Source organism: Mycteria americana, unplaced genomic scaffold, assembly GCF_035582795.1.
Source record: "Mycteria americana isolate JAX WOST 10 ecotype Jacksonville Zoo and Gardens unplaced genomic scaffold, USCA_MyAme_1.0 Scaffold_244, whole genome shotgun sequence".
Lineage (NCBI taxonomy): Eukaryota > Metazoa > Chordata > Aves > Ciconiiformes > Ciconiidae > Mycteria > Mycteria americana.
Genome location: NW_027445583.1, coordinates 3,219 through 30,682, shown reverse-complemented (window position 1 = coordinate 30,682; position 27,464 = coordinate 3,219). Strand labels below are relative to the sequence as shown.

Below are 27,464 nucleotides of genomic sequence, written 5' to 3'. Positions count from 1 at the left end.
GGGGGGGGGAGGGGGCGCATGGGGGCGCGGCTGGGGGGGGCACGGGGGGGGCTGGGTGCGGGGAGGGGCTGGGGGGCCATGGGGGGGGGCTGGGTGCGGGGGGGGGGCATTGGTGGGGGGAGGGGCATGGGGGAGGGGGCGCATGGGGGAGGGGGCCATGGGGCGGGCACGGGGGGGGCCATAAAGAGGGGGCTGGGTGCGGGGGAGGGGCATGGGGGAGGGGGTGCATGGGGGAGGGGGCCGGGGGGGGGGGGGCTGGGGTGCGGGGGGGGGGCATTGGTGGGGGGGGGAGGGGCACGGGGGAGGGGGGGCATGGGGGGAGGGGCTGAGGGGACCATGGGGGGGTCTATGAGGAGGGGGCTGGGTGCGGGGGGGGGGGCATTGGTGGGGGGAGGGGCATGGGGGAGGGGGTGCATGAGGGAGGGGGGCCCTGGGGGGAGGGGGGCGCTGAGCCCATGGGGGGGGGGGGGGGTGTGTCGGATGGCTGGGCCCGGGGGGGAGGGGGGGGTCCATGGGGGGGTGCGGGGGTTGGAAGGGGGGCGCGGGGGGGAGGGGCAGTCCCGCTGCCGGGGTCCCCGGTGTGGGGGAGGGGCAGTGGCGGAGGCCGGGGCCCCCCCAGTTTTCTTCCAGGAGCAGGAGGAGGAGTGGGGGGACGGGGACGTCCCCCGCCCGCAGCTTCTTCCCCGAGAGCTGGCTCTGGCGCAGCGTCCCCGCCAACGGCTCCGCCAGGTGACACCGCCCCCACCCCCACCCCGCGGCCCCACGTCCCCCCATGTCACCCCATGTCCCCGTGTCCCCGTGTCCCCGTGTCCCCATGTCCCCATGTCCCCACGTCCCCACATCCCCATGTCCCCATGTCCCCCATGTCCCCCATGTCCCCATGTCCTCATGTCCCCATGTCCCCATGTCCCCATGTCCCCTCATGTCACCCCACGTCCCCATGTCCCCCATGTCCCCATGTCCTCATGTCCCCCCATGTCCCCATGTCCCCATGTCCCCATGTCCCCATGTCCCCCCATGTCCCCATGTCCCCCCACATCCCCATGTCCCCATGTCCCATGTCCCCCCATGTCCCCATGTCCCCATGTCCCCACGTCCCCATGTCCCCCATGTCCCCATGTCCTCATGTCCCCATGTCCCCATGTCCCCATGTCCCCCATGTCCCCATGTCCTCATGTCCCCCCATGTCCCCATGTCCCCATGTCCCCATGTCCCCATGTCCCCCCATGTCCCATGTCCCCATGTCCTCATGTCCCCCCATGTCCCCATGTCCCCACGTCCCCATGTCCCCCATGTCCCATGTCCTCATGTCCCCATGTCCCCATGTCCCCACGTCCCCATGTCCCCCATGTCCTCATGTCCCCATGTCCCCATGTCCCCACGTCCCCATGTCCCCCATGTCCTCATGTCCCCATGTCCCCATGTCCCCCATGTCCCCATGTCCTCATGTCCCCATGTCCCCATGTCCCCATGTCCCCATGTCCCCCATGTCCCCATGTCCTCATGTCCCCCATGTCCCCATATCCCCATGTCCCCATGTCACCCCCCTGTCCCCATGTCCCCCAGGGTCACAGTCATCCTCCCCGACTCCATCACCACCTGGGAGATTCAGGCCATCGCCGTCATCCCCGGCCACGGTCAGTGTCACCTCGGTGTCCCCATGTGTCACCTCAGTGTCCCCATCTCCCCATGGGGTCCCCATGTCTCCCCACACCCCTGCCCCCCATGCTGTCCCCCATGTCCCCACAGCCCCCCCGTGTCCCCATGTCCCCACATCCCTTGTGGTGTCCCCAGGCAGCAGTGACCCCTAGGGTGATGCCACCATCCCATGTCACCCCTGATGTCACCAAGGGGCGGTGTTCCCATGTCCCTGTGGTGTGTCCCCCATGTCCCCACATGTCCCCACATCCCCCATATCCCCCCATATCCCCCCATGTCCCCATGTCCCTCCATGTCCCCATGTCCCCCATGTGTCCCCATGTCCCCATGTCCCCCATCTCCCTCCATGTCCCCATGTCCCCACGTCCCCCATGTCCCCCCATGTCCCCATGTCCCCCCATGTCCCCATGTCCCCATGTCCCCACATCCCACTTGTCCCCACATCCCCCATGTCCCCATGTCCCCACATCCCCCATGTCCACCCATGTCCCCAATGTCCCCATGTCCCCATGTCCCCACATCCCCCATGTCCCCATGTCCCCACGTCCCCCATGTCCCCCCATGTCCCCATGTCCCCATGTCCCCACATCCCACTTGTCCCCACATCCCCCATGTCCACCTATGTCCCCAATGTTCCCCCATGTCCCCAATGTCCCCATGTCCCCATGTCCCCCATGTCCCCATGTCCCCCCATGTCCTTCCATGTCCCCATGTCCCCAAGTCCCCAATGTCCCCATGTCCCCGTGTCCCCACATCCCCCATGTCCCCCATGTCCCCATGTCCCCATGTCCCCAATGTTCCCCCATGTCTCCCCAATGTCCCCCACGTCCCCCACGTCCCCCATGTCCCCCCCCACCCCTCCCCGTCCCTGCCCCACGGTGACGCGGCGCTGGCAGGGCTGTGCGTGGCGGTGCCCCACCGGGTGACGGTGACCCAGGAGGTCTACGTGGGGCTGCGCCTGCCCCCCAGCACCCGCCCCCACGAGCAGCTGCAGCTCCTGCCCCACATCCACAACAGGCTGCCCCACAGCGTCAACGTGAGTCCCCAACCCCAGAGATGCCCCCCACCCCATAGATAATCCTCTGGCCCATAGATGCCCCCCTGCCCCATAGATACCTCGGTGCCCCACAGATTCCTCTATATGCTCCATAGATACCCCTTCTGCCCCATAGACGCCCCGTGCCCCACAGATGCCCCTCTGCATATAGATGCATCTCTACCCCATTGATGGATCTGTGCCCCATACATACCCCCCCGCCCCATAGATACCCCCTTCTCGCCCGTAGATGCCCTTCTGCCCCATAGATGTCCCCTACCCCATAGATACACTCCTTCTCCCCGTAGATACTCCTCTGTGCCCCACAGATCCCCCCTGTGCCCCACAGATAACCTCTGCCCTATAGGTACCCCCTGCCCCACAGCTGCCCCCTGCCCCATAGCTACCCCGTGCCCCGCGGTTATCCCTCTGTTCCCCATTGATAACCTCCCTGCCCCATAGATCCCCCCCTTCCCCATATCTACCCTTCTGTGCCCCATAGCCACCCCCTGTGCTCCGTAGCCACCCCCTATACCCCCCCCCCCCCGACCCATAGCTCCCCCCCGGGCCCCATATCCCCCCCCCGCCCGGGTGACGCTGCGGTGGCGCAGGTGACGGTGACGCTGGCGGTGGCGGAGGGCGTCTGCGCGGAGCTGGACGGGGCCCCCCCAGCGCCTGGCGGTGCCCCCCGGGGGGGCGGTGGCCGTGCCCCTCACCCTGGTGGCCGTGCGCCCCGGGGACGTCCCCATCACCATCACCGCCCGCGGACCCTGGGGGGTGGGGGACAGCCTCACCCGTGTCCTCCACGTCGAGGTGAGACCCCCACCCCTGGGTGCCCCCCGCACCCCCGGGACCCCAGGCGCCTGGGTCCCTTCCCGCACCCCTGGGTGCCCCCCAGACGCCTGGGTCCCCCTCCCACCCCCCTGGGTGCCCCTCGATGCCTGGGTCCCCTTCCCGCACCCTTGGGTGCCCCCGGGCGCCTGGGTCCCTTCCTGCACCCCTGGGTGCCCCCCACACCCCCGGGACCCCAGGCGCCTGGGTCCCCTTCCCGCACCCCTGGGTGCCCCCCAGACGCCTGGGTCCCCCTCCCACCCCCCTGGGTGCCCCTCGATGCCTGGGTCCCCTTCCCGCACCCTTGGGTGCCCCTTGATGCCTGGGTCCCCTTCCCGCACCCCTGGGTGCCCCCCAGATGTCTGGGTCCTCTCCTGGGTCCCCTGGACGCCTGGGTCCCCCTCCCCACCCCTGGGTCCCTTCCCGCACCCCTGGGTGCCCCCGGGCGCCTGGGTCCCTTCCCGCACCCTTGGGTGCCCCTTGATGCCTGGGTCCCCATCCCGCACCCCTGGGTGCCCCCCGCACCCCTGGGTGCCCCTCGATGCCTGGGTCCCCTTCCCGCACCCCTGGGTGCCCCCCAGATGCCTGGGTCCTCTCCTGGGTCCCCTGGACGCCTGGGTCCCCCTCCCCACCCCTGGGTCCCTTCCCGCACCCTTGGGTGCCCCCCAGACACCTGGGTCCCCTTCCCTCACCCCTGGGTGCCCCTCGATGCCTGGGTCCCCTTCCCGCACCCCTGGGTGCCCCCCGCACCCTTGGGTGCCCCTCGATGCCTGGGTCCTCTCCTGGGTCCCCGGGACACCTGGGTCCCCCTCCCCACCCCTGGGTCCCTTCCCGCACCCCTGGGTGCCCCCCGCACCCCTGGGTGCCCCTCGGTGCTGGGTCCCCGCTGACGCCTGTTCCCGCAGCCCGAGGGGGAGCTGCACCTGGAGGAGACCAGCTACGTCCTGGACACCGACGGTGGGGCCGGGGGCACCCGGGGGCGCGGGGGCACCCATGGGCGCGGGGGCACCCGGGGGTCCAAGCCCGCTGAGGTCCCCTCCCCGCAGGCGAGGGGGGCCGGACCCTGGAGATCCCCGGGGACGTCCCAGCTGGCGTCATCCCCGACGGGGAGTTCAGCGTCAGCATCCGCGTCACCGGTGGGTGGGGACACGGGGAGGGGGGCGTGGGGACATGGGGGGACATGGGGACATGGGGGGACATGGGGGGCATGGGGGGACACGGGGACATGGGGGGACATGGGGACGTGGGGACATGGGGGACATGGGGACATGGAGACATGGGGACATGGGGATATGGGGGGACATGGAGGGACATGGGGACACGGGGACATGGGGGACATGGGGACATGGGGACATGGGGACATGAGGACATGGGGGACATGGGGGGACATGGAGGGACATGGGGACATGGGGGGACATGGAGGGACACGGGGACATGAGGACATGGGGGACATGGGGACACATGGGGACATGGAGGGACACAGGGACACGGGGACATGGGGGACATGGAGGGACATGGGGACATGGGGGGACACAGGGACATGGGGACATGGAGGGACACAGGGACATGGGGACATGGGGACATGGGGGACATGGGGGGACATTGGGGAACATGGAGGGACATGGGGACATGGAGGGACACAGGGACATGGGGACATGGGGGGACATTGGGTAACATGGGGGACATGGGGGACATGGAGGGACATGAGGACATGGGGACATGGAGGGACATGGGGGGACATTGGGGAACATGGGGGGACATGGAGGGACATGAGGACATGGGGACATGGGGACATGGAGGGACATGGGGGGACGTGGAGGATGTGGTGGGGACAGGGACATGGTGGGGACATGGGGACAGGGACATGGGGATGGGGCATGGTGGGACAGGGGGACGATTGCTGGGGCCATGGGGACATGGCGGGGACAGAGGGACAGGGTGGGGACATGAGGATGGGCACTGGGGACACGGGGAGGTGACAGGGAGGGCGTGGGGACAGGGTGGGGACACAGGGATGGGGACATGGTGGGCCCACGGTGGGACGGGATGAGTGTTGGGGACACGGGGACGGGGACACAGGGGCAGGGACGTGGGGAGGTCATGGGGTGGGGACATGGAAGGGTCACGGGGACGAGGACATGGTGGGGACATGGGGAGGGGTCAAGGTGGGGACACAGGGAGGAGTCGTGGTGGGGACATGGGCATGGGGACATGGTGGGACATGGTGGGGACAGGGGGACGAGTGTTGGGGACAAAGGGGTGGGGACACGGTGGGGACAGGGGAACGAGTGTTGGGGACACACGAATGGGGCCACAGGGGTGGGGACATGGGGGGGACATGGGGACTTGGGGACTTGGGGACGTGGGGGTGGGTGGTGGGGACACGGTGGGGACAGGTGTTGGGGACACGGGGGGGATATGAGGGGACATGGGGACATGGGGACATGGGGAGAGGGGGTGGGGACATCTAACGTCCAGCACTGACTGTGTCCCTGTCCCTGTCCCTGTCCCTGTCCCTGTGCGTGTCCCCATCCCCGTGTGTGTCCCCGTGTCCCCACACGTGTCCCCCTGCCCGTCCCCGTGCCCCCATGCATGTCCCCATGTCCCCCCACGTGTGTCCCCATCTGTGTCCCCACGTGTCCCCAATCTGTGTCCCCCTGAACATCCCCATGTCCCATGTTTGTCCCCATACATGTCCCCACGCCTGTCCCCCTGCCCCATGCGTGTCCCCACGTGTCCCCACGCCTGTCCCCATCCGTGTCCCCATGCGTGTCCCCATCTGCGTCCCCGTGCGTGTCCCCACGTGTGTCCCCATACGTGTCCCCACGTGTGTCCCCCCGCCTGTCCCCGTACCCCCACCTGTCTCCCCATGTGTGTCCCCGCACGTCCCCACCTCTGTCCCCACGCGTGTCCCCGTGCCCCCGCGGGTGTCCCCATCTCTCTCCCCACGCCTGTCCCCATGTGTCCCCGTACACGTCCCCCCCCGCGTCCCCACGCCCGTCCCCCCGCGTGTCCCCGTGTCCCCCCGCGTGCCCCCACGCCTCTCTCTCCCTGTGTCCCCATGTGTCCCCGTGCGTCCCCGTGCCCGTCCCCGTGTCCCCACGCGTGTCCCCCCGCGTGTCCCCGTGCCCCCACGCGTGTCCCCACCTCTCCCCATGCGTCTGCCCGCGTGTCCCCACGTGTCCCCGTGCGTCCCCGTGTCCCCCCGTGTGTGTCCCCACGTGTCCCCATGCGTCCCCATGCCCGTCCCCGTGTCCCCCCCTGCGTCCCCACGCCTGTACCTGCACGTGTCCCTGTGTCCCCATGCGTGTCCCCACGTCTCCCCATGCGTCTGCCCACGTGTGTCCCCGTGCGTCCCTGTGCGTCCCCATGCCCGTCCCCGTGTCCCCATGCCTGTCCCCCCGCGTGTCCCCCCGCGTGTCCCCACCTCTCCCCATGCGTCTGCCCGCGTGTCCCCACGTGTCCCCGTGCGTCCCCGTGCCCGTCCCCGTGTCCCCCCGCGTGTCCCCCCGCCTGTCCCCGTGCGTCCCCGTGCCTGTCCCTGTGTCCCCCCGTGTGTCCCCACATCTCCCCATGTGTCTGCCCGCGTGTGTCCCCACGTGTCCCCACGTGTCCCCGTGCCCGTCCCCGTGTCCCCCCGCGTGTCCCCCCGCGTGTCCCCACGCGTCCCCGTGCGTCCCCGCCCCCGTGTCCCCCCACGTGTCCCCCCACCTCTCCCCATGCGTCTGCCCGCGTGTCCCCACGCGTCCCCGTGCGTCCCCGTGTCCCCCTGCGTGTCCCCCCGCCTGTCCCCATGCGTCTGCCCGTGTGTCCCCACGTGTCCCCGTGTCCCCCCGTGTGTCCCCATGCCCGTCCCCGTGCCCCCACGCATGCCCCCACGTCTCCCCATACGTCTGCCTGCGTGTGTCCCTGTGCGTCCCCGTGCCTGTCCCCGTGTCCCCCCGCGTGTCCCCCCACGTGTCCCCGTGCCCCCCCGCGTGTCCCCCCACCTCTCCCCATGCGTCTGCCCGCGTGTCCCCATGCCCGTCCCCGTGTCCCCCCGCGTGTCCCCGTGTCCCCACGCGTGTCCCCCGGCGTGTCCCCATGCATCTGCCCGCGTGTCCCCACGCGTCCCCGTGCGTCCCCGTGTCCCCCCGCCCGTCCCCCCGTGCCCCCCGGCCCGCTCCCCCCAGGCCGGGTGGGGGGCTGGGCGGTGCGGGGGGCGCTGGGGATGGGGGGGACGCTGCTGCGGTCCCCGCGGGGCTGTGGGGAGCAGGCGCTGATGGCCCTGGCCCCCCGCGCCGCCGCCCTGCGCTACCTGGACCAGAGCGGGGGCTGGAGGGGGCTGCCCCCCGATTCCCGCCCCCGCGGCCTGCGCGGCCTCCAGAGGGGTACGGGGGGCGGGGGGGGCTATGGGGTGGGGGGGGCATGGGGGGTGAGGGGGGATGGGGGGGCAATGGGGGCTATGGGGGCAGTGGGATGTGGGGGGGCATGGGGGGCCTGGGGGGGGGCTATGGGGTGTGGGGGGCGATGGGGGCTGGGGGGGGAATGGGGGCTATGGCGGCGATGGGATGTGGGGGGACATGGGGGGCCTGGGGGGGGCTATGGAGTGGGGGGGGCTATGGGGGTGCAGTGGGGGGGCTATGGGGGCTATGGGATGGGGGGCCTATGGGGTGCAGTGGGGGGCTATGGGGCGATGGGGGCTATGGGGTGCAGTGGGGGCTATGGGGCTATGGGGGCTAGGGGGCTATGGGGGCTATGGGGTGCAGTGGGGGCTATGGGGGCTATGGGGCTGTGGGGCTATGGGGTGCAGTGGGGGCTATGGGATGTGGGGGGCTATGGGGTGCAATGAGGGGCTATGGGGGCTATGGGGGCTATGGGGTGCAGTGGGGGCTATGGGGCTATAGGGGCTATGGGGCGATGGGGGCTATGGGGCGATGGGGCTATGGGGGCTATGGGGTGCAGTGGGGCTATGGGGCTATAGGGGCTATGGGGCTATGGGGCTATGGGGCTATGGGGCGATGGGGCTATGGGGGCTATGGGGCGATGGGGCTATGGGGCGATGGGGTGATGGGGCTATAGGGGCTATGGGGCACAGTGGGGCTATGGGGCTATAGGGGCTATGGGGCGATGGGGCTATAGGGGCTATGGGGCTATGGGGCGATGGGGCTATGGGGGCTATGGGGCTATGGGGGCTATGGGGCGATGGGGCTATGGGGGCTATGTGGTGCAGTGGGGGCTATGGGGCTATGTGGTGCAGTGGGGCTATGGGGCTATGGGGCTATAGGGGCTATGGGGTGATGGGGGCTATGGGGCGATGGGGCTATGGGGGCTATGGGGCGCAGTGGGGCTATGGGGGCTATGGGGCGCAGTGGGGCGATGGGGCTATGGGGCGCAGTGGGGCGGTGGGGGGCTGAGGGCCGGCCCGGGCGCTGGAGCAGCGCTGTCCCCCCCGCGCCCCCGCAGGCTTCGAGCGGGTGCAGAGCTTCCGCAAGGGCGACGGCTCCTACAGCGCCTGGCAGCACCGGGGCAGCAGCACCTGGTGAGGGCGGGGACAGCAGGGGACAGGGGACAGGGGGACATCAGGGGACAGGGGGACATCGAGGGACAGGGGACAGGGGGACAGGGGACAGGGGGACGTGGGGACAGGGGGACATGGGGGACAGGGGGACGGGGGGACGTGGGGACATGGGGACATGGGGGACAGGGGGACGGGGACATCAAGGGACAGGGGGACATCAAGGGACATGGGGACACAGGGACATGGGGACAGGGGACATGGGGACATCAAGGAACACAGGGACATCAAGGGACATGGGGACATGGGGACAGGGGGACATCGAGGGACAGGGGGACAGGGGGACGGGGGGACATGGGGACAGGGGACATGGGGACATCGAGGGACATGGGGACATCAAGAGACACAGGGACATCAAGGGACATGGGGACATGGGGACAGGGGGACATCAAGGGACAGGGGGACAGGGGGACGGGGGGACGTGGGGACAGGGGGACATGGGGACATGGGGGACAGGGGGACGGGGACATCAAGGGACACGGGGACATCAAGGGACAGGGGGACAGGGGGACGTGGGGACAGGGGGTACGTGGGGACATGGGGGACAGGGGGACAGGGGGGGACATGGGGGGACATGGGGACATGGGGACAGGGGACATGGGGACATGGGGACATGGGGTCATGGGGGGACATGGGGGACATGGGGACATGGGGTCATGGTGGGACATGGGGACAGGGGACATGGGGACATAGTGGGGACATGGGGATGGCAGGCAGGGGGACGTGGGGGACATGGGGACATGGGGACAGGAGGATGGGGGGACACAGGGACACGGGGACACGGGGACACGGGGACACGGGGACACGTGGCGATGGGGGCCCCGGGGACGCGGTGGCAGCGGGTCGTCCCCGCAGGCTGACGGCGCTGGTGCTGCGGGTGCTGGCCCTGGCCCGTCCCTACCTGCCGGTGGCCACGGGTGGCCCCGAGGCGTCCCTGCGGTGGCTGCTGGGACAGCAGCGTCCCGATGGCGCCTTCCAGGAGAAGGAGCCCGTCCTGCACCGGGAGATGCAGGTGGGGACATGGGGACAGGCCACCTCCATGGCCACCTCCAGCATCACCCCCAGGGCCACCTCCAGGGCCACCTCCATGGCCACCTCCAGCGTCTCCCCCAGGGCCACCTCCAGCATCACCCCCAGGGCCACCTCCAGGGCCACCTCCATGGCCACCTCCAGGGCCACCTCCAGCATCACCCCCAGGGCCACCTCCAGGGCCACCTCCATGGCCACCTCCGGGGCCACCTCCATGGCCACCTCCATAGCCACCTCCAGTGTCACCTCCAGGGCCACCTCCAGCGTCACCCCCAGGGCCACCTCCCCAGGCCACCTCCATGGCCACCTCCAGGGTCACCTCCAGGGCCACCTCCATGGCCACCTCCAGGGCCACCTCCAGGGCCACCTCTAGGGTCACCTCCAGGGTCACGTCCATGGCCACCTCCAGGGCCACCTCTAGGGCCACCTCCATGGCCACCTCCAGGGCCACCTCCATGGCCACCTCCAGGGTCACCTCTAGGGTCACCTCCAGGGCCACCTCCATGGCCACCTCCATGGCCACCTCCATGGCCACCTCTAGGGTCACCTCCAGGGTCACCTCCATGGCCACCTCCAGGGCCACCTCTAGGGTCACCTCCAGGGTCACGTCCATGGCCACCTCCAGGACCACCTCTAGGGCCACCTCCAGGGCCACCTCCATGGCCATCTCCAGGGTCACCTCTAGGGTCACCTCCAGGGCCACCTCTACGGCCAGCTCCATGGCCACCTCCCGCGTCACCCCCAGGGCCACCTCCCCAGGCCACCTCCAGGGCCACCCCCATGGCCACCTCCAGAATCACCTCCAGGGCCACCTCTAGGGTCACCTCTAGGGCCACCTCCAGGGCCACCTCCAGCGTCACCTCCAGGGTTATCTTCCCGGGCCACATCCTCAGGTCACCTGCCCGCGTCACCTCCCCATCCTATGTCCCCATGCAATGTCCCCAGGCCACCTCCCCGCGCCACGTCCCCACGCTGTCTCCCCGTGCGATGTCCCCGCGCAATGGCCCTGTGCCACCTCCCCGTGCCACCTCCCTGTGTCACCTCGCCGTGTCACCTCCCCGGGGCGCCTCCCTGCGCAACGTCCCCATGCAACGTCCTCGTGACCTCTTCCCGTGTCACATCCCCACGCGATGTCCCCGTGCCACCTCCCCATGCCGTGTCCCCATGCAATGTCCCCTCTGCGACCACCCGTGAGACCCTGTGTCACCCCCCCGTGTCACCCCCCCCCTCCCCGTGTCCCCCCCGTCTCACGCCCTCCCCGGTGTCCCCGTGTCCCCAGGGCAGCGTGGCAGACCCGGGTCCTGAGGCCACCGTGTCCCTGACGGCCTTCGTGGTGGTGGCCCTGCAGGGGGCACGTGTCCTCCTGCCACCCGACAGCCCCGACCACGCCCACCTGGTGCGTCCCCGTGTCCCCATGTGTCCCCTCCCCGCAACCCCTCCCTCTCCCCCTGTCCCCTCCCCGTGTCCTCCGTGTCCCTTGTCCCCTCCTGTTTGTGTCCCCTCTGGTGTCCCACCCACGGGTCCTGGCATCCCCACCGGTGTCCCCGTGTGCCAGCCCTGGGTGCCGTCCCCTGTCCCCACACCCCTGTCACGTCCCCACGTGCCCCATGTCTGTCCCCACGTCCCCTGTGTGCCTGTGTGTCCTCGTGTGGCCCCCATGGCCCCCCATGGCCCCAACTGCCCCTTGTCCCCTCATGTCCCCCATGTGTCCCCCTGTCCCCATGTCCCCTCATGTCCCCATGTCCCCTCATGTCCCCCATGTGTCTCCACGTGTCCCCAATGTCCCCATGTCCCCCCACATCCCCAATGTCCCCCCATGTCCCCCCACGTCCTCCCATGTCCCCATGTCCCCCCATGTGTCCCCATGTCCCCACGTGCCCCGTCCCTGTCCCCTGTCCCCACGTCCCCACGTCCCCATGTCCCCATGTGTCCCCATGTCCCCACGTCCGCCATCCCCGTCCCCACGTCCCCACGTCCCCATATCCCCCCATGTCCCCATGTGTCCCCATGTGTCCCCATGTCCCCACGTGCCCTGTCCCTGTCCCCTGTCCCCACGTCCCCACGTCCCCACGTCCCCACATCCCCATGTCCCCATGTGTCCCCATGTGTCCCCATGTCCCCACATCCCCCATCCCCGTCCCCACGTCCCCATGTCCCCACGTCCCCATGTCCCCAACTGTCCCTTGTCCCCTCATGTCCCCATGTCCCCCATGTGTCTCCACATGTCCCCAATGTCCCCATGTCCCCCCATGTCCCCACATCCTCATGTCCCCACGTCCCCACGTCCCCGTGTCGCCCCATGTGTCCCCACGTCCCCACGTCCCCACGTCCCCACGTCCCCATGTCCCCCCATGTCCCCCCACGTCCCCACATCCCCTGTCCCCTGTCCCCCCATGTCCCCATGTCCCCACATCCCTACGTCCCCCCGTCCCCCTCCCCCGTCCCCACATCCCCATGTCCCCCCACATCCCCAATGTCCCCATGTCCCCATGTGTCCCCATGTCCCCATGTCCCCCGTCCCCGTCCCCTGTCCCCACATCCCCACATCCCCACATCCCCATGTCCCCCACGTCCCCATGTCCCCATGTCCCCCCATGTCCCCCCACATCCCCAATGTCCCCCTGTCCCCCCATGTCCCCATGTGTCCCCCTGTCCCCCCCGTCCCCCCCCGTCCCCGTCCCCTCTCCCTGCCGCAGGACCAGGCTCTGTCTCGAGCCGCCGCCTTCCTGCGGGGCCGCGTGGGGACGCTGGGGACGTTCGGCACGGCCATCACCGCCTACGCGCTGGCGCTGGGGGACACCGGCCCCCCCGGCCCCTCCCCCGCCCTGCAGCGCCTGCGCCGCCTGGCCCGCCCCGCCCAGGGTGAGCCCCGGGGTCACCGCGGGGTCACCGCGGGGTCACCTGCGTGCTGGGGTCACCGCGGGGTCACCCTGGGGTCACTATGGGGTCAGCTGCATGCTGGGGTCACTGTGGGGTCACGCCGGGGTCACTATGGGGTCACCTGCATGCTGGGGTCACTGTGGGGTCACCCTGGGGTCACCTGCATGCTGGGGTCATCGTGGGGTCACTGTGGGGTCACTCTAGGGTCACCTGGATGCTGGGGTCATCGTGGGGTCACTGCGGGGTCACTATGGGGTCACCTGCATGCTGGGGTCACCGCGGGGTCACCCTGGGGTCACTATGGGGTCACTACGGGGTCACTCTGGGGTCACCTGCATGCTGGGGTCACTGTGGGGTCACGCCGGGGTCACTATGGGGTCACCTGCATGCTGGGGTCACTGTGGGGTCACCCTGGGGTCACCTGCATGCTGGGGTCACCGTGGGGTCACTGTGGGGTCACTCTAGGGTCACCTGGATGCTGGGGTCACTGTGGGGTCACTGCAGGGTCACTGTGGGGTCACCTGCATGCTGGGGTCACCATGGGGTCACCCTGGGGTCACTATGGGGTCACTATGGGGTCACTCTAGGGTCACCTGGATGCTGGGGTCATCGTGGGGTCACTGCGGGGTCACTATGGGGTCACCTGCATGCTGGGGTCACCGTGGGGTCACCGTGGGGTCACTATGGGGTCACTCTGGGGTCACCTGGATGCTGGGGTCACCGTGGGGTCACCCTGGGGTCACTATGGGGTCACCGCGGGGTCACCTGCATGCTGGGGTCATTGTGGGGTCACCCTGGGGTCACTGTGGGGTCACCTGCATGCTGGGGTCACCCTGGGGTCGCCCTGGGGTCACCACGGGGTCACCTGCATGCTGGGGTCACCCTGGGGTCGCCCTGGGGTCACCACGGGGTCACCCGCCCGCCGGGGTCCCTGGGTGGGGCTGGGGCCGTCAGCGGCTCCTCGGCACCGGGCCCCCCCCCCTCGGGGCTCGCCGTCTCCCGCCCGCCCGCGTCCCTCCCGGGGTCCCCCGGGTGTCGGGGTCCCCCCTGCCCCCGGGGGCGGGGGCCCGGCGGCCGGGCGGGTGCCAGCGTCGCCCCGCCGGGGGGGTCCCGCAGGGGGCCGGGCGCAGCTGTGGCCGGCGGGGGCGGCGGGGGCCACGGTGGAGGCGACGGCCTACGGGCTCCTGGCGCTGCTGCAGCACCGCGACGGCGACGGCGCCGCCCGGGCGGCCCGGTGGCTGCGGGCCCAGGGCAACTACGGCGGCGGGTTCCGCTCCACCCAGGTAGCCCCGCGGCGGGGGGCGGGGGGTTCGGGGGGGGGTGGGGGTCCCCCCCGGCAGGCCGGGGTCCCCCACCCAGGCGGCCGCCCCGGTGCCCGCAGGACACGCTGGTGGCCCTGGAGGCGCTGACGCGGATGTGGCTGCACTGGGGGCAGGAGGCCGGGGCCGGGCTCAGCCTGGGGCTGTCCTGGCCGGGGGGGAGCCGCGGGGGGGCCGGGGGGACCCGGGTGACACTGGGACCCGGCCTGGAGTCGCTGGAGCAGGAGCTGCAGGTGGGGATACGGGGGGGGACACGGGGACGTGGGGGGATGGGGGGGGACGTGGGGACATGGGCGACGTGGGGACATGGGGGGATGGGGGGACATGGGGGACATGGGGACATGGGGACACGGGGGACGTGGGGGGACATGGGGGGATGTGGGGATGTGGGGGGACATGGGGACATAGGGGGACGTGGGGGACACGGGGACACGGGGACATGGGGACATGGGGGGATGTGGGGGACATGGGGGGACGTGGGGACATGGGGGGACGTGGGGACATGGGGACATGGGGACACGGGGGGACATTGGGGGGACACGGGGGGACATTGAGGGGACATGGGGGGACATGGGGGACATGGGGACACGGGGGGACATTGGGGGGACACGGGGGGACATGGGGACACGGGGACGGAGGGGACACGGGGACGGGGGGGACACGGGGACACGGTGTCTGTCACCCACCCGCGTCCCCCCGCCCCCCCCCCAAGGTGCCCCTGGGCAGCCCCATCACGGTGCAGGTGGAGGGACACGGCGAAGGCACCCTGAAGGTCAGCGGCCGCCCGGGTGTCCCCGACTGCTGGGCGTCCCCCGACGCCCGCGTCCCCTCCCCCGACGCCCGGGTCCCCTCCCCCAGCCCCGGGTCCCCTCCCCCGACGCCCGCGTCCCCGCCAGGTCCTGCGCCAGTTCCGCCTCATGTCCCCCCTCAACGGCAGCTGCCAGGGGCTGGGCCTGGAGGTGGCCGTCACCGGACCCATCCTCTACCAGGGTGAGGCCACGCCCACCATAAGCCCCGCCCCCCCCGCGAGCCCCGCCCCCTTTCGGGCCACGCCCCCTCTGCGGGAGGGGGCGGAGCCACCTTCCCCTGCCTGTCATGGCCGCCCCCCCCCCCAGAGGAAGACTATGAGGACTACGAGGAGGAGGCGGAGCCTGAGGAAGGGGCGGAGCCTGAGGAAGGGGCGGAGCCAGAGCAAGGGGTGAAGGCCGAGGAGGCGGAGCCCGTGGAAGGGGTGGAGCCTGCAGCAGGGGCGGAGCCTGCAGTAGGGGCGGAGCCTGCAGAGAGTCCGAAGCCTACGGAGGGGTCAAGGCCTGCAGAAGGGGCGGAGCCTGCGGAGAGGGAGGAGCCTGCGGAGAGGGAGGAGCCTGCAGAGAGGGAGGAGCCTGCGGAGGGGGAGGAGCCTGCAGAGGACACCGCCCCCCCGAGCCCCAGGGAATCATGGGAGGCGCGGGGGCGGCGGCGGCGGGGGCGGGACGTGCGTGACGCCGGCCGGGAGGTCGCCTTCCTGATCTGCTTCTGGTGAGGGGCGGGACTTCCTGTTTCGCGGGGGCTCGAGGGCGGGACTTCCTGCCGGGCTGGGGTCTGTGTGGGCGGGACTTCCTTTTTCACCGGGCGGGGGGGGGGCGGGACTTCCGGGTCTGCCTGCGAGCGGGGGGCGGGATTTCCTGTTTACTCCTGAGCCACGGGGTGGGGCTGCCCGGGGTGGGCGGGACTTCCTGTTCTGCCTGGAAGCGAGGGCGGGACTTCCTCTGTGCCTGGGAACGGGGACGGAGCTTCCTGTTCCACTTGGAAATGGGGGGGGGGGGGGGCTTCCTGGTTCCGGGGGGCGTGGCGCGGGGGGGGCGGGGCATGTGGCCCCGCCCCCTGACGGGCGTGTCCCGGACCAGGCGGGAGGCGGGGCTGGAGCTGTCGGGGATGGCGGTGGCCGAGATCTCCCTGCTCAGCGGCTTCCGGCCGCACCGCCCCGACCTGGACAAGGTGGGGGGGGTCCGGGGGGCGTTGGGGGGTCTTGGGGTGCTGGGGGTGTCAGGGGGTGTTGGGGGGGGGGGGCTTGGGGTGTTGGGGGTGTTGGGGTCTGGGGTTGTTGGGGGGTGTTGGGGGTCTTGGGGGTGTTGGGGGTCTTGGGGTGTCAGGGGGTGTTGGGGGGGGGGCTTGGGGTGTTGGGGGTGTTGGGGGTGTTGGGGGTTGAGAGGTTCTTGAGGTGTTGGGGGGGTCAGGGGGCGTTGGGGGGGCTTGGGGTGCCAGGGGGGGTGTTGGGGGTGTTGGGGTCTGTGGGTGTTGGGGGGTGTTGGGGGACGTTGGGGTGCCAGGGGGTGTTGGAGGTTCTTGAGGTGTTGGGGTTTCGGGGGGCATTGGGGTCTTGGGGTCTTGGGGTGCCAGGGGGTGTTGGGGGTTGTTGGGGGTCTTGGGGTGTTGGGGGACGTTGGGGTGTCAGGGGGTGTTGGCGGTTGTTGGGGTGTTGGGGTGTTGGGGCATTGAGGGGTCTTGGGGTGCCAGGGGGTGTTGGGGGGTGTTGGGGGTGTTGGGGGTTTAGAGGTTCTTGGGGTGTTGGGGTGTTGGGGTGTTGGGGTGTCAGGGGGTGTTGGGGGGCATTGGGGTGTCAGGGGGGTGTTGGGGGTTGTTGGGGTGTTGGGGGTGTTGGGGTCTTGGGGGTGTTGGGGGGGGTGTTGGGGGTTGTTGGGGGTGTTGGGGTCTGGGGGTGTTGGGGGGTGTTGGGGGACGTTGGGGTGCCAGGGGGTGTTGGGGGTTGTTGGGGTTGTTGGGGGTTTAGAGGTTCTTGGGGTGTTGGGGGTGTTGGGGTCTTGGGGGTGTTGGGGTCTTGGGGGTGTTGGGGGTCTTGGGGTGTCAGGGGGTGTTGGAGGTTCTTGAGGTGTTGGGGTGTCGGGGGGCATTGGGGTCTTGGGGTCTTGGGGTGCCAGGGGGTGTTGGGGGTTGTTGGGGGTGTTGGGGGTTTAGAGGTTCTTGGGGTGTTGGGGTGTTGGGGTGTCAGGGGGCGTTGGGGGGCATTGGGGTGTCAGGGGGGTGTTGGGGGTTGTTGGGGTGTTGGGGGTGTTGGGGTCTTGGGGGTGTTGGGGGGGGTGTTGGGGGTTGTTGGGGGTGTTGGGGTCTGGGGGTGTTGGGGGGTGTTGGGGGACGTTGGGGTGCCAGGGGGTGTTGGGGGTTGTTGGGGTTGTTGGGGGTTTAGAGGTTCTTGGGGTGTTGGGGGTGTTGGGGTCTTGGGGGTGTTGGGGTCTTGGGGGTGTTGGGGGTCTTGGGGTGTCAGGGGGTGTTGGAGGTTCTTGAGGTGTTGGGGTGTCGGGGGGCATTGGGGTCTTGGGGTCTTGGGGTGCCAGGGGGTGTTGGGGGTTGTTGGGGGTGTTGGGGGTTTAGAGGTTCTTGGGGTGTTGGGGTGTTGGGGTGTCAGGGGGCGTTGGGGGGCATTGGGGTGTCAGGGGGGTGTTGGGGGTTGTTGGGGTGTTGGGGGTGTTGGGGTCTTGGGGGTGTTGGGGGGGGTGTTGGGGGTTGTTGGGGGTGTTGGGGTCTGGGGGTGTTGGGGGGTGTTGGGGGACGTTGGGGTGCCAGGGGGTGTTGGGGGTTGTTGGGGTTGTTGGGGGTTTAGAGGTTCTTGGGGTGTTGGGGGTGTTGGGGTCTTGGGGGTGTTGGGGTCTTGGGGGTGTTGGGGGTCTTGGGGTGTCAGGGGGTGTTGGAGGTTCTTGAGGTGTTGGGGTGTCGGGGGGCATTGGGGTCTTGGGGTGCCAGGGGGGGTGTTGGGGGTTGTTGGGGGTCTTGGGGTGTTGGGGGACGTCGGGGTGCCAGGGGGTGTTGGAGGTTGTTGGGGTGTTGGGGGACGTTGGGGGATGTTGGGGGTGTTGGGGTGTCAGGGGGTGTTGGGGGTTGTTGAGGGTGTTGGGGTCTTGGGGTGTTGGGGGTCTTGGGGTGTCAGGGGGTGTTGGGGGTGTTGGGATGTTGGGGGGAGTTGGGGTGCCAGGGGGTGTTGGAGGTTGTTGGGGTGTCAGGGTGTTGGGGTGTTATGGGGCATTGGGGGTGTTGGGGTGTCAGGGGGCATTGGGGGTTGTTGGGGGTGTTGGGGTCTTGGGGTGTCAGGGGGCATTGGGGGGTGTTGGGGTGTCAGGGGGTGTCGGGGGGTGTTGGGGGTGTTGGGGTCTTGGGGTGTTGGGGTGTTGGGGTGCCAGGGGGCGTTGGAGGTTTAGAGGTTCGTGCGGTGTTGGGGTGACACGTTGGGCTGTCGGGGTGTCAGGGGGTGTTGGGGGTTGTTGGGGTGACACGTTGGGGTGTCGGGGTGTTGGGGGGCGGGGGGCGGGGCCGGGCTGACCGTGTCCCCCCCAGCTGCGGGACGTGGTCGATCGCTGGATCAGCCACTACGAGCTCAGCGGGGCCCGGCTGGTCATCTACCTCGACCAGGTGGGGACCCCCTGTCCCCCTGTCCCCGTGTCCCCCCATGTCCCCCGTGTCCCCCCGTGTCCCCAAGTGTCCCCGTGTCTCCCAGATCCCCCACATCCCTATGTCCCCCCTGTCCCCATGTCCCCTTGCATCCCCCATGTCCCCATGTGTCCCCTGTCCCCATGTCCCCCCTGTCCCCGTGTCCCCCCAACCCCCGTGTCCCCCCTGTCCCCGTGTCCCCCCGTGTCCCCCATGTCCCCAAGTGTCCCCCATGTCCCCCTGTGTCCCCAACTGTCCCCCGTGTCCCCTTGTGTCCCCTCATGTCCCCCCATGTCCCCCGTGTCCCCCCGTGTCCCCCTGTGTCCCCAAGTGTCCCCATGTCCCCCCATGTCCCCCGTGTCCCCCTGTGTCCCCATGTCCCCAAGTGTCCCCCGTGTCCCCCCGTGTCCCCATGTCCCCCTGTGTCCCCCCGTGTCCCCAAGTGTCCCCCGTGTACCCTGTGTCCCCCCATGTCCCCCTGTGTCCCCAACTGTCCCCCATGTCCCCTTGTGTCCCCTCATGTCCCCCCATGTCCCCTGTGTCCCCCCGTGTCCCCCTGTGTCCCCAAGTGTCCCCCGTGTCCCCGTGTCCCCCCGTGTCCCCCATGTCCCCCGTGTTGCCCTGTGTCCCCAAGTGACCCCGTGTCCTCCAGATCGCCCACGTCCCTATGTCCCCCCTGTCCCCATGTGTCCCCTGTCCCCATGTTCCCCCAACCCCCATGTCCCCCCATGTCCCCATCCCCCACATCCCCCTGTCCCCATATCCCCCCATGTCCCCCCTGTCCCCCCATGTCCCCTCATGTCCCCCCCTGTCCCATGTCCCCATGTCCCCATGTCCCCCCCATCCCCCACGTCCCCCCATGTCCCCGTGTCCCCCCAGGTCCCCACCCAGCGCCAGTGTATCAGCTTCGGGGCCACCCAAGAGGTGGCCGTGGGCCACCTCCAGCCGGCCATGGCGGCCATCTACGACTACTACGAGCCGGGTGGGCGTGACCGGCGGATGGGCGTGGTCTCCGGGGGGGGGCGTGGTCTCCGGGTGGGCGGGGGGGTTGCAGCCCGCAAGTGGGCGGGGCCTGGCCGGCTGCGAGCCGAGTCTGGGTGGCGAAGCCTCGGCGGGTGTGGCCGGCAGGGGGGGCGTGGCCGGCAGGGCGGTGGGGGGGGCGTGTCCTCGCTGACTCCACCCCCCCGGCCCCGCCCAGCCCGGCGCTGCTCCGTGTTCTACAGCGCCCCCCGGCGGAGCAGCGTGGTCCCCACCCTCTGCTCCCCCCAGCTCTGCCTCTGCGCCCAAGGTGGGACCCCCTCCCCCCCCCCCCCCCCACCCTGGGGACCCCCCCCACCCCGGGGACCCCCCCACCCTGGGGACCCCCCCCAGGCCGCGGGCGGGGCTGAGCGGGCCCTGCCCCCAGGGGGGTGCCCCCAGCTGCGGCGGGGGGCGCTGACGCTGGACGATCGCCTGGACTTCGCCTGCTACAGCCCCCGCGTCGACTACGGTGAGGGGCCCGCGCCCCCAAACCCTGCACCCCGAAACCTCTGCGCCCCGAAACCCTGCACCCCAGAACTGTGCCCAGAACCGCACCCCAAACCTGCACCCCAAACCTGCACCCCGAAACTGCACCCAGAACCGCACCCCAAAACCTCTGTACCCCAAAACTGTGCCCCGAAACCTCTGCACCCCAATACTGCACCCCAAAACTGTGCCCAGAACCGCACCCCAAACCTGCACCCCGAAACCTCTGCACCCCAAAATCTCTGCACCCCAAAACTGCACCCAAAACCGCACCCCAAAACCTCTGTACCCCAAAACTGTGCCCCGAAACCTCTGCACCCCAATACTGCACCCCAAAACTGCACCCAGAACCGCACCCCAAACCCTGCACCCCGAAACTGCTCCACACAACTGCACCCCAAACCCTCTGCACCCCAGAACCGCACCCCAAAACTGCGCCCCAAAACCTCTGCACCCCAAAACTGCACCCCAAAACTGCACCCCAAACCCTCTGTACCCCAAACCCTGCACCCCAAAACTGCACCCCAAAACCACACCCCAAAAGCTCTGCACCCCAAAACTGCGCCCAGAACCGCACCCCAAACCTGCACCCCGAAACCTCTGCACCCAGAACCGCGCCCCGAGACCTCTGCACCCCAAAACCCTGCACCCCAAAACTGCACCCCAAACCCTCTGCACCCCAAAAGACTGCACCCCAAAAGACTGCACCCCAAAACTGCACCCCAAACCTGCACCCCAAACCTCTGCACCCCAAACCTGCACCCCAAAACCTGCACCCCAAACTGCACCCCAAACCTGCACCCCCACCCTGCACCCTAAACCTGCACCCCAAAACCTGCACCCAAAACCTGCACCCCAAACCCTGCACCCTGAAACTGCACCCCCACCCTGCATCCCCAAACCTGCACCCCGAAACTGCTCCACACAACTGCACCCCAAACCATCTGCACCCCAGAACCGCACCCCAAACCCTCTGTACCCCAAACCCTGCACCCCAGAACTGCACCCCAAAACCTCTGCACCCCAAAACTGTGTCCCGAAACCTCTGCACCCCGAAACCCTGCACCCCAAACCTGCACCCCAGAACTGCACCCCAAAACTGCGCCCTAAACCTGCACCCTGAAACTGCACCCCGAAACCTCTGCACCCCAAACCCTCTGCACCCAAACCTGCACCCCAAACCCTGCACCCCAGAACCGCACCCCAAACCCTCTGCACCCCAAAACTGCACCCAAACCTGCACCCCGAAACTGCTCCCAGAACCGCACCCCAAACCTGCACCCCAAAACTGCGCCCCAAAACCTCTGCACCCCAAACCTGCACCCCAGAACTTCACCCCAAACCCTCTGCACCCCGAAACTGCACCCAGAACTGCACCCCAAACCTGCACCCCAAACCCTGCACCCCAAAACCTCACCCCAAAACTGCTCCACACAACTGCACCCCAAAACCGTACCCCAAACCCTCTGCACCCCAAAACTGCTCCCCAAACCCTCTGTACCCCAAACCCTGCACCCCAAAACTGCACCCCAAAACCTCTGCACCCCAAAACTGTTCCCCGAAACCTCTGCACCCCGAAACCCTGCACCCCAAAACTGCACCGCAGTACTGCACCCCAAAACTGCGCCCTAAACCTGCACCCTGGAACTGCCCCCCGAAACCTCTGCACCCCAAACCCTCTGCACCCCAAAACTGCACCCAAACCTGCACCCCGAAACTGCTCCCAGAACCGCACCCCGAAACTGCACCCCAAACCCTCTGCACCCCAAAATTGCACCCAGAACTGCACCCCAAACCCTGCACCCCAGAACCGCACCCCAAAACCTCTGCACCCCAAAACCTCTGTACCCCAAAACCTCTGCACCCCAGAACCGCACCCCAAACCCTCTGCACCCCAAAACTGCAACCAAACCTGCACCCCGAAACTGCTCCCAGAACCGCACCCCAAACCTGCACCCCGAAACTGCACCCCAAACCCTCTGCACCCCAAAACCTCTGCACCCCAAAACTGCACCCCAGAACTTCACCCCAAACCCTCTGCACCCCGAAACTGCACCCAGAACCGCACCCCAAACCTGCACCCCGAAACCTCTGCACCCCAAACCTGCACCCCAAACCCTCTGTACCCCAAACCCTCTGTACCCCAAACCTGCACCCAGAACTGCACCCCAAAACCTCACCCCAAACCTGCACCCCAAACCCTGCACCCCAAAACTGCACCCCAAAACCACACCCCAGAACTGCACCCCCAAACTGTGCCAACCGCACCCCAAACCTGCACCCCGAAACTGCACCCCAAAACCTTTGCACCCCAGAACCGCACCCCAAAACCTCTGCACCCCAAAACTGCACCCAAACCTGCACCCCGAAACTGCTCCCAGAACCGCACCCCAAACCTGCACCCCGAAACTGCACCCCAAACCCTCTGCACCCCAAAACTGCACCCAGAACCGCACCCCAAAACCTCTGTACCCCAAAACTGCGCCCCAAAACTTCTGCACCCCAAAACCTCTGCACCCCAGTACTGCACCCCAAAACCGCCCAGAACCGCACCCCAAACCTGCACCCCAAACCCTCTGCACCCCGAAACTGCACCCAGAACCGCACCCCAAAACTGCTCCCCAAGCCCCGCCCCCCCGCCCTCCCCATGACCCCAATGACCCCTTTGACCCCCCCCGCCCCCCCTTAGCCCCCGCCCCCCTGCCCCCCCCCCCCCCCCCCCCCGTGAGCTCTGTGACCCCGCTGACCTCTGCCCCCTGACCCCAGCCCTAGTGGTGCAGGTGCTGGCCCAGAGCGAGGTGGGGCCTTTCCAGGCCTTCGACATCCGGATCCTGGAGGTGCTGCTGGGAGGTGGGACTGGGGGCACTGGGGGCACTGGGAGGGACTGGGAGGTGAGACTGGGGGCACTGGGAGGGACTGGGGGGACTGGGAGGTGGGACTGGGGGCACTGGGAGGGACTGGGAGGTGAGACTGGGGGCACTGGGAGGGACTGGGGGGTGGGACTGGGGGCACTGGGAGGGACTGGGAGGGACTGGGGGGGGGGACTGGGGGGTGAGACTGGGGGGACTGGGGGCACTGGGAGGGACTGGGAGGGACTGGGAGGTGGGACTGGGGGCACTGGGGGCACTGGGAGGGACTGGGAGGTGGGACTGGGGGGACTGGGAGGGACTGGGGGGTGAGACTGGGGGCACTGGGGGGACTGGGAGGGACTGGGGGGACTGGGAGGTGGGACTGGGGGCACTGGGGGGACTGGGAGGGACTGGGGGGTGGGACTGGGGGGACTGGGAGGGACTGGGGGGACTGGGAGGTGGGACTGGGGGCACTGGGGGCACTGGGAGGGACTGGGGGGTGGGACTGGGGGGACTGGGGGGTGAGACTGGGGGCACTGGGGGCACTGGGAGGGGCTGGGAGGTGGGACTGGGGGCACTGGGGGGACTGGGAAGGACTGGGAGGTGGGACTGGGGGCACTGGGAGGGACTGGGAGGGACTGGGAGGTGAGACTGGGGGCACTGGGGGGGACTGGGAGGGACTGGGGGGTGGGACTGGGGGCACTGGGAGGGACTGGGGGGTGAGACTGGGGCGACTGGGGGGTGAGACTGGGGGCACTGGAGGGACTGGGAGGTGGGACTGGGAGGGACTGGGGGGGACTGGGAGGTGGGACTGGGGGCACTGGGGGTACTGGGAGGTGAGACTGGGGGGACTGGAGGGACTGGGAGGTGAGACTGGGGGCACTGGGAGGGACTGGGGGGGACTGGGAGGTGAGACTGGGGGTACTGGGAGGGACTGGGGGGTGGGACTGGGGGGACTGGGAGGGACTGGGGGGACTGGGAGGTGGGACTGGGGGCACTGGGAGGGACTGGGGGGTGGGACTGGGGGGACTGGGGGGTGAGACTGGGGGCACTGGGAGGGGCTGGGAGGTGGGACTGGGGGCACTGGGGGGACTGGGAAGGACTGGGAGGTGGGACTGGGGGCACTGGGAGGGACTGGGAGGGACTGGGAGGTGAGACTGGGGGCACTGGGGGGGACTGGGAGGGACTGGGGGGTGGGACTGGGGGCACTGGGGGGGACTGGGAGGGACTGGGGGGTGGGACTGGGGGCACTGGGAGGGACTGGGGGGTGAGACTGGGGCGACTGGGGGGTGAGACTGGGGGCACTGGAGGGACTGGGAGGTGGGACTGGGAGGGACTGGGGGGGACTGGGAGGTGGGACTGGGGGCACTGGGGGTACTGGGAGGTGAGACTGGGGGGACTGGAGGGACTGGGAGGTGAGACTGGGGGCACTGGGAGGGACTGGGGGGGACTGGGAGGTGAGACTGGGGGTACTGGGAGGGACTGGGGGGTGGGACTGGGGGGACTGGGAGGGACTGGGACACACTGAAAGGCCACTAGGGGGCACTGTGGGACCATAGTGGAGGGCACTGGGCTATACTGGGGTATACTGGGAGGGCACTGGGGGGGCATAAGGACACTATGGGGGGGCCCAGGGCCATACTGGGAGGGGGGCGGGGCCATACTGGGGGGCACTGGGATATACTGGGCCATACTGGGGGGGCCCTGGGCTGTACTGGGGGGTACTGGGATGTACTGGGCCATACTGGGGTGGTGCTAGAGGGGGCACTGGGCCATAGTAGGGGGCACTGGGATGTACTGGGCCATACTGGGGTGGTGCTAGAGGGGGCACTGGGATGTACTGGGCCATACTGGGGTGGCACTGGGGGGGCCTTGCGCCATACTGGGAGAGCATGAGAGTGAACTGGGCTGTACTGGGAAAGCTGGGGGGGGGGGCGTGCTGCGCTGGGGGGTTAGTGGTTCTTACTGGTGCTTACTGGTTTCTTACTGAGCCATACTGGTACATAACAGCTCTTACTGGTGCTGATCGGTATATACTGGTTCTTACTGGTGCATGCTGGTTCTTACTGGAGCATACTAGTGTTTATTGGTGCATACTGGTGCATACTGGTGGTTAGCGGTGCATACTGGTGCTTACTGGTGCATACTGGTTCTTACTGCTTCTTACTGCTTCTTACTGGTGCTTACTGGTGCATACTGCTTCTTATTGACCCATACTGGTGCATACTGGTTCTTACTGGTTCTTACTGCTTTTTACTGCTTCTTACTGGTGCATAATGGTTCTTACTGGTGCATACTGCTTCTTACTGACCCATACTGGTGCATACTGGTTCTTACTGCTTTTTACTGCTTCTTACTGGTGCTTACTGGTGCATAATGGTTCTTACTGGTGCTTCCTGGTGCATACTGCTTCTTACTGACCCATACTGGTGCTTACTGGTGCATACTGGTGCATAACGGTTCTTACTGGTGTTTACTGGTTCTTACTGGTGCATACTGCTTCTAAGCGTTTTTTACTGGTGCTTACTGGTGTGTAGTGCTTCTAAGTCGTCGTTACTGGTGCTTACTGGTTGTTACTGGTGCGTACCGGTGCGTACTGGTGTGTACTGGTCCGTACCGGTTCTTACTGGTGCATAGTGGCTCTCCGGGGTTGTCGCTGGTGCACGTTGGTTCTTACTGGTGTGCGCCGGTGCGTACCGGTCGGTACCGGTGCAGACTGGTCCTTACTGGTCCCTACTGGTCCCGCAGAGGTGGCCCCGGGGGGGCGGGGCCAGGCGCTGGGGCGGAGCAGTTGCCCCCTGAGGCTCCGCCCCCCGCAGCGGTACCTGCTCATGGGGGGGGATGGGACCGTGACCGACGCCCACGGACGGTGAGGGGGGGCCGCTGTCCCCAACTGTCCCCAGCTGTCCCCAACTGTCCCCAGCTGTCCCCACGTCCTCATGTCCCGCCATGTCCCCATGTCCCTCCCTCTGTCCCCTTGTCCCCTGTCCCCATGTCCCCAAATCCTCCATGTCCCCATGTCCCTCCCTGTGTCCCCTTGTCCCCTGTCCCCATGTCCCCAAATCCTCCATGTCCCCATGTCCCTCCCTGTGTCCCCTTGTCCCCTGTCCTGCCCTGTCCCCATGTCCCCATGTCCCCATGTCCCCAAATCCTCCATGTCCCCATGTCCCTCCCTGTGTCCCCTTGTCCCCTGTCCTGCCCTGTCCCCATGTCCCCATGTCCCCATGTCCCTAAATCCTCCATGTCCCCATGTCCCCCCCGTCCCCCATCCCCCTGTCCCCATGTCCCCATACCCCTATGTGTCCCTATGTGTCCCCTGTCCCCCTTGTCCCCCTGTCCCTTGTCCCCCTGTCCCTCCCTGTCCCCCTGTCCCTCCCTGTCCCCCCTGTCCCCCTTGTCCCCCTGTCCCCCCCATACCCCATCCCCTGTCCCGTGTCCCATGTCCCATGTCCCCTGTCCCCCCCTGTCCCCTCTCCCCCTGTCCCCTGTCCCCCCCATCCCCATGTCCCCTTGTCCCCCTGTCCCTTGTCCCCCTGTCCCTTGTCCCCATGTCCCCTGTCCCCCCGTCCCCTGTCCCCTCTCCTCCTGTCCCCCTGTCCCCTGTCCCCCCTGTCCCCCCTGTCCCCCCTGTCCCCCTTGTCCCCCTGTCCCCCCTGTCCCCCTTGTCCCCCTGTCCCCCCCATACCCCATCCCCTGTCCCGTGTCCCATGTCCCCTGTCCCCCCCTGTCCCCCCCATCCCCATGTCCCCTTGTCCCCCTGTCCCTTGTCCCCCTGTCCCCCCATCCCCTCCTGTCCCCCGTCCCCTGTCCCCCCCTCTCCCCATGTCCCCTGTCCCCCCCCGTCCCCTCTCCTCCTGTCCCCCTGTCCCCTCTCCCCATGTCCCCCCTGTCCCCCCCCGTCCCCTGTCCCCCCCATCCCCATGTCCCCCTGTCCCTCCCTGTCCCTTGTCCCCCTGTCCCCCCATCCCCTCCTGTCCCCCGTCCCCTGTCCCCCCCTCTCCCCATGTCCCCTGTCCCCCCCTGTCCCCTCTCCCCATGTCCCCCCTGTCCCCCCCATCCCCATGTCCCCCTGTCCCTCCCTGTCCCTTGTCCCCCTGTCCCCCCATCCCCTCCTGTCCCCCGTCCCCTGTCCCCCCCCGTCCCCTCTCCCCATGTCCCCCCTGTCCCTCCCTGTCCCCCCCTGTCCCCCTGTCCCCTCTCCCCATGTCCCCCCCTGTCCCCCCCCTGTCACCCCTCCCCTCTCCAGCCCCCGGTTCCTGCTGGGTCCCCGCTCCTGGCTGGAGGCGGTGCCGCCCCTCCCCCGCTGCCGCCCGGCCGCGCCCTGCCCCCCCCTGCGGGGCTTCATGGACACCGTGCGCGCGCGGGGCTGCCCCGTCTGA

General features: G+C 68.8%; 1 protein-coding gene across 1 annotated transcript; it reads left to right on the top strand.

Annotated features, from left to right (window-relative positions):
- Positions 1-630: 630 nt before the first annotated feature.
- Positions 631-27,464, top strand: LOC142403398 (complement C4-like; the record flags this gene model as incomplete). The annotated part of the gene is given in 26 exon segments (XM_075489637.1): positions 631-729; positions 1,567-1,637; positions 2,556-2,695; positions 3,307-3,360; positions 3,362-3,508; positions 4,432-4,483; positions 4,573-4,662; positions 7,699-7,896; positions 8,972-9,047; positions 9,939-10,095; positions 11,392-11,508; positions 12,809-12,974; positions 14,109-14,275; positions 14,374-14,544; positions 15,024-15,083; positions 15,208-15,301; positions 15,427-15,515; positions 15,693-15,829; positions 16,198-16,288; positions 18,638-18,712; positions 19,610-19,712; positions 19,929-20,018; positions 20,136-20,219; positions 23,003-23,098; positions 25,834-25,954; positions 27,332-27,464. Coding segments are annotated over 26 exon segments (2,878 nt in total), but the record flags the coding sequence as incomplete, so codon positions are not given.